The sequence below is a fragment of the Chelonoidis abingdonii genome, chromosome 4 (assembly GCF_003597395.2).
Source record: "Chelonoidis abingdonii isolate Lonesome George chromosome 4, CheloAbing_2.0, whole genome shotgun sequence".
NCBI lineage: Eukaryota > Metazoa > Chordata > Testudines > Testudinidae > Chelonoidis > Chelonoidis abingdonii.
Genome location: NC_133772.1, coordinates 16561467 through 16581174, shown reverse-complemented (window position 1 = coordinate 16581174; position 19708 = coordinate 16561467). Strand labels below are relative to the sequence as shown.

Genomic DNA, 19708 nt, shown 5'->3' with positions numbered 1-19708 from the left:
GGAACTTCCCAGGAAAGCGGAGATGCTTTATTATAGACTGTTAATTTAACAGAGCCAGCAGTGTGCGAGGCACCTCACAGATGGGAAGTGCTGTGTGCAAAGTATTCTCTTCATTTTACAGATGCAGAAACTGAGGCAGTGGAAAATTATGACTTGCCTAAGGCTCTAGAGGGATTTGGGATTAGAACCCTGGGCTGCCTTGCTCCCAGACTGCTGCTTGGACCACTAGCCATGGTATTTTGAAGGAAAGGACTGATACTGTGGCAGGCTAAAGCACTGTGGCTCCTGGATTCTTTTCCAAGCTCTGACACAGACTCACTGTGCAGCCGTGGGCAAATCACTTTCCCCCAAAGCTCTGTGCCTCAGTTTCCCCATCGGTAAAATGGGGGATATGGACCGACCTTTGAAGAGGATTGAGAGGTTCATTAATGTTTGTGAAGCATTGAGAGCACTCCTGGAGTATCACTTATCCTGTGAGGCACTTTGTTGTTGCTCAAGCCCAGAGGCGGAGAGAAGAAATATCCCTGCTGCTCCTGTGGATGCTCTGGGAGTTTGGGGAAGATTGTGAAAGTCCTTATCTAATGCCTTCCTCCCTCCACCTGGCCTGTGCGGCTTCAGGAGAGATGGCTTTAAAGGTGTAACGCACTGTGGGCTGGTCTACACTAAGGGGTAAAATCGATTTTAGATACGCAATTTTAGCTATGTGAATAACGTAGCTGAAGTCGAATATCTAAAATCGATTTACTCACCTGTCCTCACCGCACGGGATCGATGTCCGCGGCTCGCCATGTCGATTCCAGAACTACGTTGGGGTTGGTGGAGTTCCAGAATCGATATAAGCAAGCTCAGGGATCGATATATCCCGTCAAGATTAGACGCAATATATCGATCCCCGAGCAATCGATTTTAACGCGCCGATACGGCGCGTAGTCTAGACGTGGCCTGAGATGCAAAATCTGTGCTGCATCAAGTTGCATGTCAGATGAGTGGATAACAGCCTACTACCCCTACTAGCTAATGCGATTATTCTTCCAGCTCAAATGTTAGAGGCCTATGCTGTGGCATTGGAGGACCTGGGTTTTGTCCCTAGTGATGGTCATGGATGATGGGGGGTTTCAAAAGGCAAACATAACGGCTCTGTGAATCTCTCTGCCTTGTGTTCTCTCTTCCCAGGGTCCCGGTGGAAATCGATGACGAACCAAGAGAAGCAGCCCTATTACGAGGAGCAGGCGCGGCTGAGCCGGCAGCACCTGGAGAAGTATCCTGACTACAAATACAAGCCGCGGCCAAAGCGCACCTGCATCGTGGAGGGGAAGCGGCTGCGCGTGGGCGAGTACAAGGCACTGATGAGGAACAGACGGCAAGACACCAGGCAGAGCTACTTGATAGCGTGAGGCTCCCATCTCTTTTGGTCCCTATATGCCTGCTTTTCCCCGCTCGCCCCTCCCCGCCTGAAAAAGTGCCTTTTTCTGTAGCTGCCAGCAGCTGAATTGCAATGAACACTGGGGTGGAACACAGAGCATAGCAGTGCTGCGCAGAAGTTTAGGACAGGAAGTGAAGAGCAATACTGCATCGTGTTGAAACCGCAGTGGGGGTTAGATCAGCAGAACACGATTAGCAGTGTCAGTATATGTCCAGGGCATGGGGATCCTTGGGATCTCCCAGTAGTCATTGTGTTACATACCTTGACCACTAAGAACTTATTTTGGGTGTAGTGTGAGGATGGAGCCCCACATCCTCATGCCCTAGAAGCACCACTGGTTGGAAAGGAGACTCTTCATTAGCTGTTAGCAGTTACGGGTTCTATGACACACAGATGAGCCTATCCAGTAGAGGGTAGTGGGGCACAGACATGCTAGCCAGTTCATTGCACTATATCTATCAGTATATACGGTAGCTGAGAGAAAGGCGGTTATTCAACGGGATTGGGGGCCAGAAAGTCCAAAAGGAAGAGAGAATCCCCAGTAAGACTGGTCAGTAATTTCCCCTTAAAACTGTTTTTAATGGAAAACAAGAGTTTTCAATTACATGACATTTTTTATGAAAAGTTTCTGCTTTCCGAGAAAAATTTGGATTTTTCATCAAAAAACGGAACACTTGAAAACTGACATATTTTGGTTCAAAAATGCCACTGTGGTTCCTCATGGGAGATGTAGTTCAGTTTCCCCTATGAGCTGGGCTCTTCAGCTGGACTACATATCCCATGAGGCAATTGCCTCCCTCACCTTGAGAAGAGACCAGGGTGCATCATGGCAGATGTTGTTGTCCAAAGAGGGAGCCCAACCTATAGACGAAAATGGGATCATGAGACACCAGAACTACAACTCCCATGAGATACTGTGGCAGCCTTTCCTAATTGAAATTTTTCTGTGTTTGGCCAAAGTATTTCTGTTTTGGATTTTTCCACTGAACACTCTAATCTTCTGGTGAAAATTTCAACAAGCCTAATTTTTTTGTTTTCATTTTCATCGGAATTTTCCAAGGGAGGGTGGGAGTCCATTTCCCAGCCAGCTGTAATGCCCAGGGACGGTGACTGTGGTCTCCTGCTTTGCAGGCCCCAGAGCAGTCAGATGCAAGCCTCTTCATCAGATGTCCTGTACCAGAGGCCAATGGGCATGCAGCTGGCTCCACCACTAGTGGAGCACTACCTGCCCCGCAGCATGGACCCCAACATGCCCGTCATCGTCAACACACGCAGCCTCAAGTCGCAAGAGGGTGACGGTGGGGAGGACGGGCACTCGGTGGCGGATGGCGAGATGTACCGGTACAGTGAGGACGAGGACTCCGAGGGCGAGGACAAGAGCGATGGGGAGCTGGTGGTGCTCACAGACTGAGCAGACTGCGGGGGCAGGGTGGGGCGCGCATGTGTGAAGTGGGGAGCAGAAGCAGATTTTGCAGCATTCCCCCATGTGGGGCTGGAACTGAAGACCTGACTGAATGGGGAGGAGGTGGGAATAGGGGCTTAGGGAGAACTGCCATCACAGCATGGCTCCCTGATCTAGGAAGTGACTAGACTCAGGGGGTCGCTGGCGAACCCCTCTGCATGCAGAGCTCTTTGCAGCAGGGCCGCCCTGCCCCCCCCCCGAATGGCCTGGCATGCAGGGCTGTGCTGGATGGCTATACTGGTGTGCAGGGGACAATGGGAAGTGTGCGTGCCAACGCACATGGCATGGGAGCAGCCCCTGGCTCACTCACACGCCCAGAAGGAAGAGGTGCCGGCTCCACTGTGCAGTGCATCTACCCATGAGTGGGTCCTGGCCACCCAGCTGACACCTGGATATTTCCTTGTGGCACAGAGGTGGGAGGTGCCTGGCCCCTCAGCATGGGGGCAGAGCAATCCCAAGGCTGAGTGAAAGCCAGCTAAAGGAGAAGGGGATGCAGATCTAGGATGGTGGGGCTGTGAACGTGAGGAGAGTGGGGAGCTACTGTTCTGCAGATCCAGAAGCTGCCCCCTGTGAAATCCAGCTTTCTCCCTCCAGAGGTTGCAGTGGCGTGGGTTACTGGCTCCCTCCCATGCAGTCCTCTCACCAGCATGAGTGACAGGAGGTTTAAAGACTGGCTTGCAGGAGAGGTGCTGCATGGTTAGTTGGATGTGGAGGAGCCCAACTCCCCTCGGCGGAGCCGTGTTGAGCACGGAGCTTCCCCCAACTCCCTCTTATCCTCCCACTCCCTCTTATCCTTAGCCACCAAGGTCTACCCGGAGTCCCCCACTTAGGTGGGGATGGGAGCCACCTCCTCCCAGCTCCCTGCTGGCTAGGGAACAAACCTGCTTCATGAAAGCCCTCTCTCTAGGACTGCGGATCCAGGCCCGTTTGGGGCGTGGAGCAGTTGGTGGAGGGTCCCAAGTGAGCTACAAACAGCCCATATGGGAAACTCCTGCTGAGACTCTCCTGCTGTTGAGCTAGCATGACATGTGGGGATGGGGGAAAAGGGCTGGAAAACGTAACCCACCCCCCACCCCAGTATTACAAATGCATTTGCCTCTGGGCAGCCCCAGCTCTGCGGGGGTTAAATAAGGAAAGACCCCAGCGGCTGGGCAGACCTTTGTCCCTTGTCTTTCCCCACTCCCCCCATCCTGGCCCTGTTGTGGAGCCAGCTGAGGAGAATCCTCACCTGTTTGGGGCCCTGCCATCTGCAGGGGCTGCAGCAGCAGCAGCAGCAACACAGTCGCCACCATTCAGCCAGGCTCTCTGGGGCCTTTTCATTTCTCCGAAGCAAATGTCTGGGTGGAACACTTGTTCCTCATTCAGTCCGTGTGCCAGCCCGTCCCGCCCTCGCCCCCGCTCCTTCGCTCGGGCCTGTCTTTCTCTCATGCCCCCCCTTGCTCGCTGAACCCTGCCAGTAAATTCCCATGGAGCCATTTTTAGCTCTTGACTAGCATGAGTAAGAGCCAAAGTCTCCGAGGAGCCTTTTATCCCCCTGACAGTTCTGGCCCAGTTTGTAAATAAAGCTGCTGCCCGTTTCCTTGCAGCAGCATGGTGGGGCATTCTGCTGCAGAGGGCTTAGCTCCCGGCATGGGATGGGCATGGAGCCCCGGCCTGTCCCAGCGGCACGGCATTGGCTACCGGTGCCTGTACCAGACGGGGATCCTTGGGTTGGGATTCCCCTGCGGCTTTGCAAATCCATTTGAGCCAACAGACTTTGCCAGCTACTGTTGCAACCGAATGGGCCAGCTGTGCTCCTTTCACCTCCCCAAGCAAATCCTCCTGGGTGGAGTGTGCATGGTACAGGCTACACCTCAGGGCTGGATACCAGGTCCCAGCGTGGGACCCTGGTTCTTCCTGGTGGCAGGAGCTGAAACAGCATCCAGAACAAGCCAGCTGCCCCCAGGCAGGGAGCTAGTCCTGGCTTGCAGGAAGGAGAGGTCCATTCTGACAGCTGGGATCCTCCTCACCTGCAAATTCCTTTCCCTAGCATGGCTCTGGCTGCAGTGGGAGTGAAGCCCCCCGGCAGCTCAGGTGGGTGCTAACAGCGAGAGCTGCTGGGCGTCCCCCTGGCCTGTGCTGGGGACGGTGGCAAGGGGAGGTGGTCTTCTGCAGGTGATTATGTTCTCCATCCCCTCCCCGATCTGGCTTTAGGGCTGTTGTGCAAAGACTCCCCCTCAGGTTGTCCAGATCATGTTACTGGAGGGGTTTTGCTTTGCGTATAAACCTCCGGACACTGGTGCCCCAGCTGGTGGCTGCTAGAGGAGTGTAGTCTGGGAGCTTGATCGGGAACACGCAACCGGTGGAGAAGAGCTGCCCCAGGTCACTTCGGTGTAACTGGTTGCCTGTATGGAGCGACCACTGACCCAGGCAGGCCTGGGTTAAACGGGGTGAGTCCCTGAATCTCCGGGGTAGGCATGGCAACAACTGGCTGACCTGACTTGTTGGCTTGATTCTGCATCTAGTTTAAGAACTGCGCGCCAGAGCCTCAGCTGGTCGAAATCAGCATTGCTGTCCTGAAGCCGATGGACTTCTGCTGAGTTACACCAGCTGAGGATCTGGTCCTCTTCTTCTTTTCTCATCTGCCACTGTCCTTATTTCAACCACTGTCACCTATACGCAGCAGTTCCCTTGCGGCCTGGAGCGTGGGTGCCTTTCCTGGCTTGGTCTTGGTTCCTCGCAACCTCTAATCTCATGTGGCTTGTTTTGCTTGCTCCTGTGTCAGTGCAACAACTTCCAGGCAGGGGGCATCCCTAGGCTGAGCGAGGTGTCTCCTTCCTAAAAGACTGCACAGGTCAGCAATGCTGGGAGGAAGAGGGCTTCTCTAGAGCTCTGTCTAGTAATGCTCTGTATTGATACGGGGTCCCAGCACCCTGAGGTAGGCGCAGCACGGGTTGCTGTGTCAGAAATTGGTGTGTGTATGTGAGACAGTGTGAATAGTGGTCCCCAGATTAGGGGCAAAAATGAACTGTTGGGAACTGAGGGGACGTGTGTGCACATGTAGGCTGAACATCAGGATATCCTCAAAGGCCTGGTGGCATATCTGCCCTACCCCCTTCAGCACCCACCCAGCTGATGCTGGCTTTTCCATGGCAGGGCTCCGCTCCTGTAAGGGTTCCTTTCTCTGTTATTTATTACCCCTGTCCCTCCTGTGGTGTCCTTGACAAGCCCCTGGGGTCCAGGTTAGTGGGGCTAGGGGGGAAGGGATGGGAGGAAGGGGACTGTACAGGCAGGAATGCGTTGGAAGTAGGAATCACCCCCCGATTTGTAAATCTGCCCCGGGTGTGCCCAGGCGACCAGCTGTGTTTTTTTATGACTGTAAATATAGATAGAGCTTTATTTTGTTAATAAGACACCGAGTAACTTAACCTGTATATTTCACATACTTGTTTACAAGGGTGGGGTTTTTGTTTTTGTTTTTCCCCTCTTGGCACAATAAAGAGGATGTTTTGGAGCAGAGATCTGGGCTCTTCTGCTTTGGGGAACAGATCACAGTGGGGGAGAGGGACGCAGCTTCTCTTCCTCCCTGCCCCCCCCCCCCCATTCTCCTTCACTTTCGTCCTTCCCGATGCTTTTTCTTTCCTGCTGTGGCATCGCTTGTCTTACTTTCAGCACTCTCTTCACTGCACCCCTCCACCCCTTGTCTAGATTGGTCGTCAGCACCAGGATCAACCCCATGACCTTTGGCTGTAAAAGCACCTGTCTCAACTCCCTGAGCTCCATAACTGACACTGGCTGGTAAATATCGACATGATTTGGGACAGAGAGACTCGTGGGTCAGCACAGGTGACATCATTGCAATGTCCTGTCCTTGTCTGTCTCCTCCTAGCTATTCCTACCTCTTGCCAGCTACCTCATTTTCCTTTTCTCCTCACCTGTCACCCTCGTATCAAGCCTCTGGCTGCAGGCTCACCGCAGGTTGCCGGCTGAGAAATTGGTGTCCTGCTGCCCCCTTGGGTGACAGTGGGTTTCCGAAGGTGCCCTTGTGCTGACGAATCTGAAAGGGGTCTGCTGCAAATGTCACCGGCCTGCCCAGCATCTGGATGCGATGGCCCTATCCTGCGAGCTTCCATCCCCTGCAGCAGATGCCTGATGCGGTGGAGCCAAGGAACCGAAACATTCTCTGCTGTGGCCCCCTTCAGAAATTCATGTTGCTGCTCTCAGAGGTTGTTAATAAACGGAATCGGTCCTCATGCTCTGCCCACACCGGGGCGTGCCCCACAGTGTGAAACCCAGGACTGAGTGTGCAAGCCAAACGTTATGACCCCCTGCCCTCTAGTGGCAGTGGGGGGAACTGCTGCAGTTTACTAAATTTCACTTGTTTCTGCTTGTGTGTGTGTGTGACGAACACAAGCTGGGTCTGAAAAATGAAAGTGAATGATAAGGAGGGGTGTCTGGGGGGGAAGGCGTTACCCAGTGTTTAATTCCCTTGGGCACAGGGGCTTGTGTTTCTCTTGGTTTTTACATCACACCGTGGGCAATTAATCCAGCTCCTTCTCAGCCTCATTTCTTTAAAAGTCTTTCTTGAGGGTTGAGAGAGCAGGGACTGGTCTCCTTTCGGACGCGTGAGCCACATGGCCTAGAAGACGCAGCAGCTGAAGAGAAGTCGGTGTGGAATAACAGTGAGGAAAGGGGGGTGGGCACGGAGTCCCTGGCAAGGGGGGAGAGAATGCAGGACCCTGGTGTAGGGAGAAGGGGGAATGGGGTCCCTCATAATCCTGGGCAAGGGAGTGAACCCTGGTATGGGAGAAAAGGGGTGTAGGGGCACACACAGCCCCTGGCTTGGCTGGGAGTTTGGTGGGGAAGCACAGAGCCTCTGGTAAGAGAGGGAGAGTGGAGGGGTCTGGCATGGGTGTAGAGACCACGGAGGCATGAAGAATCTCTGCTAAGGATAGGGTGACCAGATGTCCCAGTTTTATAGGAACAGTCATGATTTTTGGGTCATTTTCTTATATAGGCTCCTATTACCTCCGACCCCCATTCTGATTTTTCACACTTGCTGTCTGGTCACCCTAGCTAGGGAGGAGGTGGGTAGGGAGGTTGTAGAGAGGTAGGGGGGTTGTGGAGACGTAGTGGGGTGGGAGGGACATAGGGAACTGGCAAGGGAGAATGAAAGTCCTAGTACATGCAATGCACTAGCCCCAGCCTGTGTGAGCCCCAGAGGAGGTGTCAGTGTGAAACAATCTTTGTATTAAAGCTTTTTGTGTGCATGTAAATGTCGGTGGAAATTCTGGTCCCTTGGCAGAGTGGAACTGAGTCACTCCAGGGTCTTTGCCTTCACTGCTGCTGCTGACCTATGAACCGAGCTTAGCAGGTCTTTATTTGGAAAGAAAGTAATTTGTGGAAAGGTGATCCCTGCTCTCACCCAGCCCCAAAAGCCAGTGTGGCATACCCACCGCTTCCGAAGTAATATCTGCTGTTCTTCTTCGTCTGACGAAGTGGGTATTCACCCACGAAAGCTCATGATCCAAAACGTCTGTTAGTCTATAAGGTGCCACAGGATTCTCTGCTGCTTTTATAGATTCAGACTAACACGGCTACCCCTCTGATGCTGTTCTCAGTGGGGCCAAATTCAGCATTGCCCACTCTCACAACTGTGGCCTGAGTCTCTATTCCTCTTTCTGCTGCTGGCCTGCTGGGTGACCTTGCACAAGATTCACAAAGGGGACTTATGAATTCCCAGCTCTGAACTGCCCCCCCACCGGGCCATGAAGAGAGAGAGTGAGGTATTCACAGAAAGCAGCAAGCTGCACAGGGAGCCCCTGAGCTAAGCCTGCAGGAAACAGGGAGGAGGGGGCAGGTGCCTAACGCTGACCCAAGGAGAGCCACTGCCAGCCACCCAGGGGTTGTCAGCTAGGAACGGGCTCCTCGAGTTCTGTGACTGACCCAGCCTGTGCCCTAGGAGTAGCGAGAGGCCCACCTTGCTATTGCCACCTGCCCAGTGGTTAGGCCACTTGCATGAGAGGTGGGAGACCTGTTTTCCAATGCCTGCTCTGGCTGATTTCCAGCAGGGATTTTGAACCTAGATTTCCCGCTTCTCAGGAGAATGCCCTAGCCCCCCGGTGAGAGGGTATCAGGGTAGGCCTCTCCTGGGGAAACTGTTCCACTTTTTATAAATAATAAGAGAGCTATTGGGCCAGAGCAAGAGAGAGGGCAGCTCTAGCCCAGTGGTTTGGGCACTCTCTGGGGGCTCTGAAGGAGTCAGCTTTCATTCCTTGCCCCAATTCCCTGCATACAAAATGCCAGCTCCAAACCAGGGATATGGGGACGGGTGTCCCTCACTGGAGGAAAGGGGCCTAGCTGCTGGGACGGGGGGTGGAGCTGCCTACACAAGAATTCAAACATCCAGCTAAATTCTGGGCATGGTAGATGTGCTCTGAACACCTAGCGTGAGAGCCCCAGCACCAAGAAGCTCCGTGGGATCAGGAAGGCGGCTTGACGCACCCTGAGCAGTACGGCCAGGGAGGTAGTTAATCTCTCTGGCCCAACACGTTACCTTGTTAAAGCTAGGCGAGATTGAGGGACGGGGCGTATTCTGAAGGTTGATGGCTAGTACATGGCCCTAGTATCAGGGATTCAGAAGTGGGGTTTTTGTTCTCCCAGGTTAGTGTCCTGAAGTGTGGGGTGGAGAGATGTGTGTGCATTAAAAACTCCTACTGTCAGCTCCATGCACTCACCTACGTGGTGGGCCCCACTGGCAAACAGTGAACTCAAGAATCCTGGGGCACTTGGCCAGGAGCTCGGCAGCATCCCTAGGCAAGGACTTGACCCTGACTCAGATACCTCACAGCTCAGAGGCTCCCGCTACTGGGCTACAGAGTCAAACTATTTCTCATGTTCTCTCGGGCCTATATATATATGTGTGTGTGTGTGTTCATTTAATACCAAGTGGAACATATTCAGCAGGAGGGACTGAGGGAGACTTGCTCTGGGTTACCCTGGAGACTTGTACTTAGAGCTCTGTGCTGAAAGGTGGAGGACCTGGCTTCAAGTCCCTGGTCCAAAGCAGGAATATAAACGTAGCCTTCCCACAGCTCAGGTGAGGGACCTGGCTTCAAAAAGTCTAATGTCCAGCTCTCTTTTGAACAGGCAGAAAAGCTCTGTGCACACATGTACACACCTAGCACGAGAGTCCTGCCGGCCCTGGGAACCACGCACCAGGCTACAGGCTGCACTGCACACTCCTACGTGTGGACATTTAAGGAGGGACCTGAACCTGAAGGAAGGGCTGAGCTGTGGGCCACAAAAAAAAGCTAACTTGCAGCTGTATTTTGTGCTGGGCAGACACACTCTGAACACACACCTTACGGTGAGAACCTCACTAGGGCTTCAACCCAGAGCAACTTGGCACAATCAGGACACATAACGAAACACGGGGCAGGACATGAAGTGGCCAGATCAATCTCACAGCCAAGGCAAGCACCTAGCCCAGTGCCTGGTCCATTATACAGTGGACCAGGAGCAGTTGCTGCACCCTGGGGGAGGCCCTAGCCCACCCTGGGGGTAGTGTAGCGGAGAACAGCTGCTTTCTGTGGCCTAAGGCGTATTTAATTATTTATACACAAAGTGGCACTACTTCGCAAGGAATGTGGCTTCCCCTATAGGGGTGTGGTGGCCCAGGGTGAAGCCCTGCTCCAAATTAGGAGTGTGCAGGTGGGCGTTCCCCAGCCAAGGCAAGTGTCCCATCCCTGGAACTGTTTGGTGGAGGAACAGGGCTGCCTGCTGCCAAAAGTTCTAATGGGGGCTCTATTTTGTGCTGGGCAGAAAAAGCTCTGCAACACCTCCAAAGCTTGAAAGTCCTGCCAGGGATCTGGCACCAAGGTCTAACAGAGAAGCGTCACACACATGCTGGGAAGTGAACACCAGGCCTGGAAGCTGAAGCTCAGCTGGGTGTGCTGACCACGGGTCTAGACCATGACTTGCTTGAGAAGTATTGCTGGCTCAACACATGGTTAACGACAGCTACTAAGTGCAACAGCTTCAATAGGAATGATTGAGCATTTTCACTAAGAGAGGGCTCTAGCTTGTGGGTTAAGGCCCAGCCCTGGGCTGTAGGCACATAGCTGGTTCAAATTCCTCCCATTGACATGGGGTGGGGGAGTGCTTTCCTCACAGGCTGTAAGAGTGGCCACTGTGCCAGCTACCAAAGTATTTTTACCAGACATCTAGATTTTGGGCACATCAGCCCCACTCTGAATCCACTTACCTCATTTGAGTGCCTCACCAAGTCCTGGCACTGAGCAACGCTGTACCAGTAGGATACACACACGGAGCCATACTGGTTTGGGCAGGTCACATCAACCTCTCCATGCTTCACCTTGCCCCTGCGTAAGCTGGAAATAATCATGTTCACAGAGGGGTTATGAGGCTTCATTATCAAATGGACTTGGCTTCAAGAGGCTGTGGCAGAGTGACACAGTGGTACTGGGAAAGAGCCGTGGCACCCTGCTTCCCTAAGTCCCTGAGCCAGAGTCTCTGCTGGCATCAGTCAGCAGCATCCCAGTGCCATTAACAGAGCTACACGGCTGGACCCTAGCGGAGCCGCTGACCTGGTCGCTGTACGTTCACTTGCACGTGGCATTCTCCTTCAATTCACTCCCTGCCCTGTGCTGCTGTGTTTCCTTGCTGGGTGTCAGACGACCAGAGCAGGCTGCTCCCTCACAGGGGGTGGCTGCATTTCTGCAGCAGTGCGGTCGTCCCATTGTACAGGGGCTGACCCTGCTCTTGCTGGAGTCCTCTGCAAAACTCCCACTGATGTCACTGAGCTGATCAGCGGGGCCAAAATAAGGGATGAGGCTAAACTGAGGCCATGTGCACCAGGGCCCTGCAGCATGGACCTCACATCACCCTGGCATCAGGAAAGAGCTGCCATGAGACAGAGTTACCCTCCCTTACACATACCCACTTGCCCTGGTGTCTCTTGCCTGCACCCCTTACTCAATGCCACTAAACTTGGCTCTCAGCCTTTCACAGCCATGGAGAGGAAAGGCGCCATATGAATGTGAGACATGCCTGGTATTGCTGCTGCACGGAGCATGCGATGGCTAGGAACCCTCTGTTACCTGGTGCAGCTGGCAGTGGGGGGGGGGGGGCTCTTCAGAGGAGCCTAAGGGAGTTAGGTGCATTTCAACTGGCTCCAGAGCCAGCCTTAGGATTTATGGGGGCCTTATGAAGTAGTATTAAACTGGTGCCCCTCTGCCCGCCGATAGCCCGGGCTCACATGTGTATGTGAAATAAGGGTGGCCTTTGGAAGGCTTTATTTAAAAAAAAAGAAAGAAAGAAAGAAAGAAAAACCGATTTGTCTGAAGATCCAAGCATTTAAGGCTAAAGATGAACGCTCAGCTTGTGCATCTAAAAAGCTACGCAAGGCTTTTTTTAGCCATGTGGGTTGTTGTTGTTTTTTTTTTAATAATCTTCAGCAACACACGACTGAATTAGTTTTAAAGGAAATTTTAAACTAAGGGCCCGTAGACTAAAATGTTCTGAGTAAATATTCCAGTAACACACAACTGTTTGTGTCAGTAAATTCAGAAACTGCCAGTCTATACCTGGGGGTTGGCAAATGCCTGTTAAATGGCTTCATTACCACTTGACTGGCTCTTTCAGTGTTGACCTAATAGGGCTGGCAGACTGGCAGGCTTTTTCATTTCTAAGTACTAGATCCCCTCTGGAGGAAAGTTTCAGAGTGGTAGATCCCCTCCGGAGGAAGACTCACCAGGCTGCAGCAGCCAGCTGTGCTGGGAGCCTGCAGGAAGGGTCAGAACAGGGATAGGAAGAGGTTGGGAGTGGAGGAAGAGGAGGTAGACCTTAAGATCCAAGGAGTGCCCCAAATTTTCCGGTGCCCTATGCAGCTGTGTATGCTTAAGAACAGCCCTGATTGGGTGCCTGCCTACCCTAGACACTGCCTATTTCAGGTCTATCCTTGCTGTAGCTCTCTGACCTGCCTTCTGCCTGCCTGCCTGCCTGCTGAGTGGCACGTAAGGGCATCGCTGCAGGGAATAGCCAAGCCAGGACATGGCTACATCGTGCACACATGGCCCCAACCATGACACCCAACAGAGCCTGGCGCACAATCAGGGAGCCAAAAGCAGCCCGTTCCCAGGAGGGTGAATGGGAACGCATATCACTGCTCTGCAACAATGCTGCTCTTTATTAAAGTCCTGGTACAGCAAGTCCTGGTCAGCTGTAGGAACTGGAAGGGCCAAGAACTTGCTGGTTGTAAACACCATAACGTGGCAGGGCTCAGAGCTGTTGAAGATGAAAGATCCCGGTTAGCGTGAGTGCAGGACTGTGCGATGCGTGCCAAGCCAGGTACCCCTGTTTACAGCACTTCATTCCCTTCCATGCTTGTTTGAACTCAAAATTTGGGGGTGGCAGTTTTGTATCACAAGGTTAAAATCCAGAGAAAACAGTCATCCCTTCATGCCCTGTGAAGCAAACTCGCTGGGTTTTGCCCAGCTCTGGCGATCTCCTAGTGGGTCCCTCTAGGGGCAGGAGAGTGGTATTGCACAATCCTTCCCCCTTGGCTGGCTGGAATAGGAGCCCTGTACCTTTAAAATCCCTTCTTCTCTGCAGGAAGGAATTGCACCTGGTGATAGTCAGTGGAATGCACCCTGGTAAGGCAGATGGAGCCTTAAGATTGCAGGACTAGCTAGAAAACTGCGAGTTGGGGCTTGCAGAGGCTCTCAACACAGTAGGTGCATGTTTGGGGAAGGGCTGGGCTCTGTTAAAATGGGACCTGCTGGGTCTTGTGCATATTTGAAAACCTTGCTCTGAGTTAGGCCCTTAAATGGACATTGAGCTCCTCTGAAAACCTGTCTCTGAGAGGGGATGCCGAGGTCTTGAAAATCTGGCCCTTGGAGGAATAATAACAACAAAGATGTAAATGTATTTCAATTGGAGCTGCATCCAGCCACCATAGTCAGGATAGTGGCCTGTTGTAGACTGGCATCATTTCATTGAGCTCAATGGAGCTGTGTTCATTTACACTAGCAGAGGACCTGGTTCATTCTAGTTTTGTTTGCTGAAGTGCTGGCTTTTTCTCCTAGGGCTCTGGCCAGGCCTAGTCCTAATTATTGTTCAGCACCGTTTGAGCGATGGCAAGGGTTTGTGAAGGTGAAATCTCTCCCCTCTTGTCTATCAGAGAAGCTGAAGTGAATAGACCTGACTAGCAACTTCATCTCCTGGGTGGACGAGGACTCGTTCCGGCTGCTGAGCACCCTGCAAGAGCTCATCCTCGCTGAGAACAGGCTGACGGCGCTGCCTGTATTGTCCAGCAGTGTCGTGCGGCTCGATGCCCAGCTCAACAGGATCCAGAGCTCCGGTGTCAGACCTGAAGGCTTCAGGGTGAGTCTGTGCCGCAAGATTCCAAAAGGGGTCACTACATGTCACAGCTTCTGTTCCATCCAGGGTCTGCTAACTTGAGTTCTATAACCCTGGGCTTAATCTGCAGTGTAGACATACCCTTGGTCAATCCACACTGTCCTTTCCCTCCTGCACAGTGCCAAAAGACTGGTGCTGGCTACATTCTGGTGTGAACTCTGGCAGACGTCTGGGAGGGGCATGTGACCGTGCATACCCCCCCCCCCCCATGTTACCTCGGGAAGACAAGATGCCAGTTACCAGGAGAGGCAGGTCCAGCCAGGCATGGAGGGCAGAGAGTGCTAGGTGGGGAGGGGAGGGTTGGTCAGTCACCCCCCCTACCCCCCATGTGAGAGAGGTGTACGGGAGTGCATGTGTGACACCTCTCCGTGTGTGTGAGTGAGTGAGAGAGAGAGGATGTAGGGTGTTAGTGTCACCCCTCCCCATGTGAACTCTAAAGCCTTAAAGCTAAGGTAAATAAAAATAATCCAACTACGCAGTATTTCTTTTTAACTGGGGCTCAGTCAACTTGATGTTAATTTGAACATTTGTACGCTTGATTGCTGTTGAACTTGCTTGAATAAGAATAATTTTACCAGGTGTCCCATATTCAGCATCGGGAAATATGGTCACCCTACAAAGGGCTGAACAGAGGGGCCAGTTAGGCTCAGAGCCAGCAAAGATGGAACCATCCAACTTTAGCTGTATTTTCGCCTGCCTTCACTTTCCCCCCACTAGAGTGTGCAACAGAATGTGTCAAAACCCACCCATCCCTGTGCCTTGCTCACCTAATCTCTGCTCCTTGTCTCCCTTCTGCTTTGCCTTATCATTTAAACCCATTATCTACATCAGGGGCAGGCAACCTATGGCATTGTGCTGAAGGCTGCACGCAAGCTGGTTTTCAGTGGCACTCACACTGCCCGGGTCCTGGCCACCGGTCCGGGGGGCTCTGCATTTTAATTTAATTTTAAATGAAGCTTCTTAAATATTTTAAAAACCTTATTTACTTTACATACAACAATAGTTTAGTTATATATTATAGACTTATAGAAAGAGACCTAAAAATGTTAAAATGTATTACTGGCACCCGAAACCTGAAATTAGAGTGAATAAATGAAGACTCGGCACAGCACTTCTGAAAGGTTGCTGACCCCTGGGCTACATAAATGAGACTGATGCAATTTTTCCTTCCTAATAAAGAGAATGGACTTGAGCAGGCAGCTCAGCCGATGCCTCCTGTTAAAGTTGTTCCACTTTAATTAAACGTTAATTGGACCAAAAGAAAAGTAGCCTCCAGAAGTTCTTGATACTCTTAGTAGTTCAAGTGCTCAGTGGGGAGTCTGATGAGTTTGGTTCAATTCCAATGTCTACCCCCTGCGAAGAGGGAGTGCCATAAGGTGCTTTCTGAAACTTTTCATGTTGAAGCAATGCGACTTTAATTCAATAGTAATTGGGCCAAATGAAAAGCACAGTATAAGAAGCCCTTTATACCCTAGTGGTGAGGGTGCTCTGCTGGGCTGCTGGAATCCTAGGTTCTAGTCACTCCTTGGGCTGCTGAGAGGAAAGCTGCCTAGTTGGGAGGGTGCTCAGCTTTCCTCTTGAAGCTATTCCACTTTACTTCCATAGTAATTAGGTCAAATGAAGACCACAGAACTAAAAACCCTTTATAGCCTAGTGGTGAGGGTGCTCTGCAGGGATGCTGGAATCCTTGGTTCAATTCCTCTTCAGGGCCTGTGATGGAAGAAATCTTTGAAGAAGGCTGTGTTGTCTGAGCAGTGGCTTTTACTTAAATTTTCAGTGCCCCCCCCCCTCCCCCTCCCCCAAGCAAAAACTGAATCACTCTTTCGCCCCTGCTGGTCAGACACCCACCCAGGCTGCAGGAGATCCCAGTTCCAATCCCTTCTCTGCGAAGGGACTGGAACAAGGACCTCCTACATCCCAGGGACCACCCCTCCTCCCTCCTCCCAGCCCCACCGCTCCCCTCCACCCACCAACCCCACCGGCCCCTCCAAACCCCTAAGAGGTGAGAGACCCCTGTTCAAGCCTCCTTCCTTTGCCTGGAAGACAAGGGCCTCCTGCAGAGGAGAGGGGGACTTAAACAGGAATTTCCACCTCACTGGTCACCTGGGGAGATAGGACAGCCTCATTCCAAACCCCTTGCTTAAAGGGCAGAGGCAGGATTTGAACCAGAAATTTCAGGAATCTCCCACTTCCTGAGCAAGTACCCAACAGTGGACTAACAGGAGTGATCCTAGACCTCAGGTCACCCCAGTGAACTAGTGAAGTTAAGTGGACCAGTTTAACAGAAAGTTTAAGAATGCTCCCTTTCATAATGGCACCACCAACGCTTTCCTAGCTGTGTGGAGGACTGAACCCAGGTCCCCTGCACATCTGGTGAGGCAGCCTAACCACTTTGACTAGACACAGGCGGTCTGGTTTTTTGTTTGGCCCAGTAATAGTTAAAGTGTGAATAGTTTCAACAGGCAAAACTAGGGGAACTCCCTCTTCAAAGGAGTAACTCAGCACCTGGGATGTGTGCAGCCACACTGCTTAGGACAAAAGGGTTGGATTTGAACTTGCTCACAAACACCCCAGGCCAATTCACCCAAGCCACCAGCTAGAAAGGACTTCGAGCACTGGCTTGTTTCTATCACTGAGTCCTAGGACATAGTCAATTAATGTGAATATAGAGTGGCAGAAATCCTGTGGCAATCCTGTGGCACCTTATAGACTAACAGACGTTTTGGAGCGTGAGCTTTCGTGGGTGCTCCAAAACGTCTGTTAGTCTATAAGGTGCCACAGGATTCTCTGCTGCTTTTACAGATCCAGACTAACACGGCTACCCCTCTGATACTTGACTATAGAGTGGAACAGCTTCAACAGGAGAGGTTTTAACTAGTGACTTCTCTGTAGCTTTGTGGTTTGGCTATAGGTCTAAGAGTGTAGAAAAGGCTAGTTTGAGACTGAGCTAACCTCAGAGATACATTGCTGGTGGTCTGCCCTGGTCAGGGTGGTGCTGTAAGCAGTCTAAGACATAATCCCTTTTGTGTCAGGAAAAAAAACTCTAATCTAAATACACAATCCAGAGGTGAGGACACTGCCCAGCCTCACCCACACCCACCAGCAGTTAACAAGGCATGGACTTGAACCTGATACTCAGCCAGCCCAGCAGAGTGCTCATGCCACAGAGCTAGAGGGTGCTCTCTGGCCCAATTCATTGTTAACTATGGCTACTAAGTGCAACAGCTTTAGCAGATGAGATTGAAGGACTCTGCTTAGAAAACAGACCCAATAGTGGGACGAGGCTAGAGCCTGATTCAAGTCACTGTTCTTCTCAAGGGGTTCAGAGTTGGGGGGGGGGTGTCTGCCCCCAGTTGTCTGACTGGTGGAGTGTGTTCCTGTCTACAATGTTTCTACTATGTGACCATAGTTTGTGCACAGAAAATATTCTCTAAAGATACCTAACTAGTTTGAAAAGCTCACTAGCTACTCAGAACTCATCATCAGCAGGACACACGCACCTTTAGCACTGGAAACCTGTGATGTGATAGGAACTAAACTCCCCCTCCCCAAAACACCAGGCCACAGCGACACTCAAACACACCTCATTTTTTTTCACTCTCTGGCCCAATACATATTTAATTATTTCAGTACAAAGTGCAACAACTTCACAAGGAGTGGTTAAGACAGTCCAGCTGTGGTTGGCTGTGCACCTGGGGTGTGGGAAGCCCAGGTTTGAGGTGCTGCTCACAAACCAGCATTTGCTGGTGGCCTTCCTCACAGTGTGGCCAGTTGCTGGAGGTCTGGCAGTGCTTGCTGTGGAAAGTCAAATGCACCATCTATTTTGTACTGGGCCAGAAAAGCTTTGCGGAGATATTCCTAGCTTGAGAATCCTGTCAGCTCTGGTACTAAGGCCACAGGCAGCTTTCAGCAGAAACCAAGACAGAAACTTGAACCTGATACTCATACAGCTCAGCTGAATGCTTAGACCACAGGGTTAGAGTAATGTACTTAGACTGGCTGTCTGGCTCCTACACATAGTTAACTATGGCTACACAGAGGAGCAGCTTCAGCAGAAGAGCTCAAGAGCCCTTAGACTCTCTGGTTAAGGCCCATGCCTAGAGTGTGAAAAAACCTAGTTCAAGCCTATGCTTATGGGGCTTGTCCCTCACCTGGCAGAGTGGAGTGTGTTAGCAGGTGGAGTGTAAGGGTGACAGAAGTACTGTGCACTAAAACATTCTTAATAACCTGAAACTCTATTTTAGGCACAGCAGATCCACTCAGAGAACACAGCCACCAACATAGGAAGGATTAGAGCCTGCTTCACTGACCCCCCCAGGCAAACACCCCCACCAGGGGGCTAGAAAGGCACTCAAGCAGATCTCCCTTCTGTTCTCTCCCTAGCCCAGTGCATAGTTAATTAGTCAAAAATATGACGTGGAACAGCTTCAACAGGAGAGCCCGAGAGCCCCTACCTGTGGGTTCCACTGTAGCGGGGTGGTTAAGCTACGCACCCGAGGAGAGGGGAAGAGCCAGTTTTGAGGCTGTGATATAATGGTGGTGTTGCTAGATCACAGAATCATAGGACTGGAAGGGACTTGAGAGGTCATCTAGTCCAGCCCCCTCCACTCGTGGCAGGACTAAGTATTATCTAGACCATCCCTGACAGATGTTTGTTCAACCTGCTCTTAAAGATCTCCAATAATGGAGATTCACAACCTCCCTAGGAAATTTATTCCAGTGCTTAACCCCCCTGACAGTCCAACCTAAATCTCCCTTGCTGCAGTTTAAGCCCATTGCTTCTTGTCCTGTCCTCAGAGGTTAAGAACAATAATTTTTCTCCCTCCTCCTTGTAACTACCTGTTATGTACTTGAAAACTGTTATGTCCCCTCTCAGTCTTCTCTTCTCCAGACTAAACAAACCCAGTTTTTTCAATCTTCCCTCCTAGGTCATGTTTTCTAGACCTTTAATCATTTTTGTTGCTCTTCTCTGGACTTTCTCCAGTTTGTCCACATCTTTCCTGAAATGTCCTGACCCAATACTTCAGTTGAGGCCTAATCAGTGAGGAGTAGAGCAGAAGAATTACTTCTTGTGTCTTGCTTACAATACTCCTGCTAATATATCCCAGACTGATGTTTGGCTTTTTTGCAACAGGGTTTCATTTTTGACTCATATTTAGCTTGTGATCCACCAAAAGCCCCAAAGCCCTTTCCACAGTACTCCTCCCTAGGCAGTCATTTCCCATTTTGTATGTGTGCAACTGATTGTTCCCTCCGAAGTGCAGTACTTTGCATTTATCCTCCTTGAATCTCATCCTATTTACTTCAGACTATTTCACCAATTTGTCCAGATCATTTTGAATTTTAATCCCATCCTCCAAAGCACTTGCTTGGTATCGCCTGCAACCTTTATAATTGTATTC

At 51.4% G+C, this 19708-nt stretch overlaps 1 protein-coding gene across 6 annotated transcripts in view; it reads left to right on the top strand.

The window, feature by feature from the left end:
- SOX13 (SRY-box transcription factor 13) overlaps nt 1–6383 on the top strand; it is an 89443-nt gene extending 83060 nt beyond the window's left edge. For 4 of the 6 annotated variants that reach the window (XM_032785809.2, XM_032785808.2, XM_032785810.2 and 1 more), the window contains exons 13-14: nt 1174–1390; nt 2555–3238. In XM_032785809.2, the coding sequence (XP_032641700.1) occupies nt 1174–1390; nt 2555–2834 (497 nt within the window). In that variant the 3' untranslated portion in view covers nt 2835–3238. Of the gene's footprint in view, nt 1–1173; nt 1391–2554 lie in introns of all 6 variants that reach the window. The other 2 variants (XM_032785806.2, XM_075064884.1) reach the window with 2 other exon arrangements.
- Nucleotides 6384–19708: the final 13325 nt, after the last annotated feature.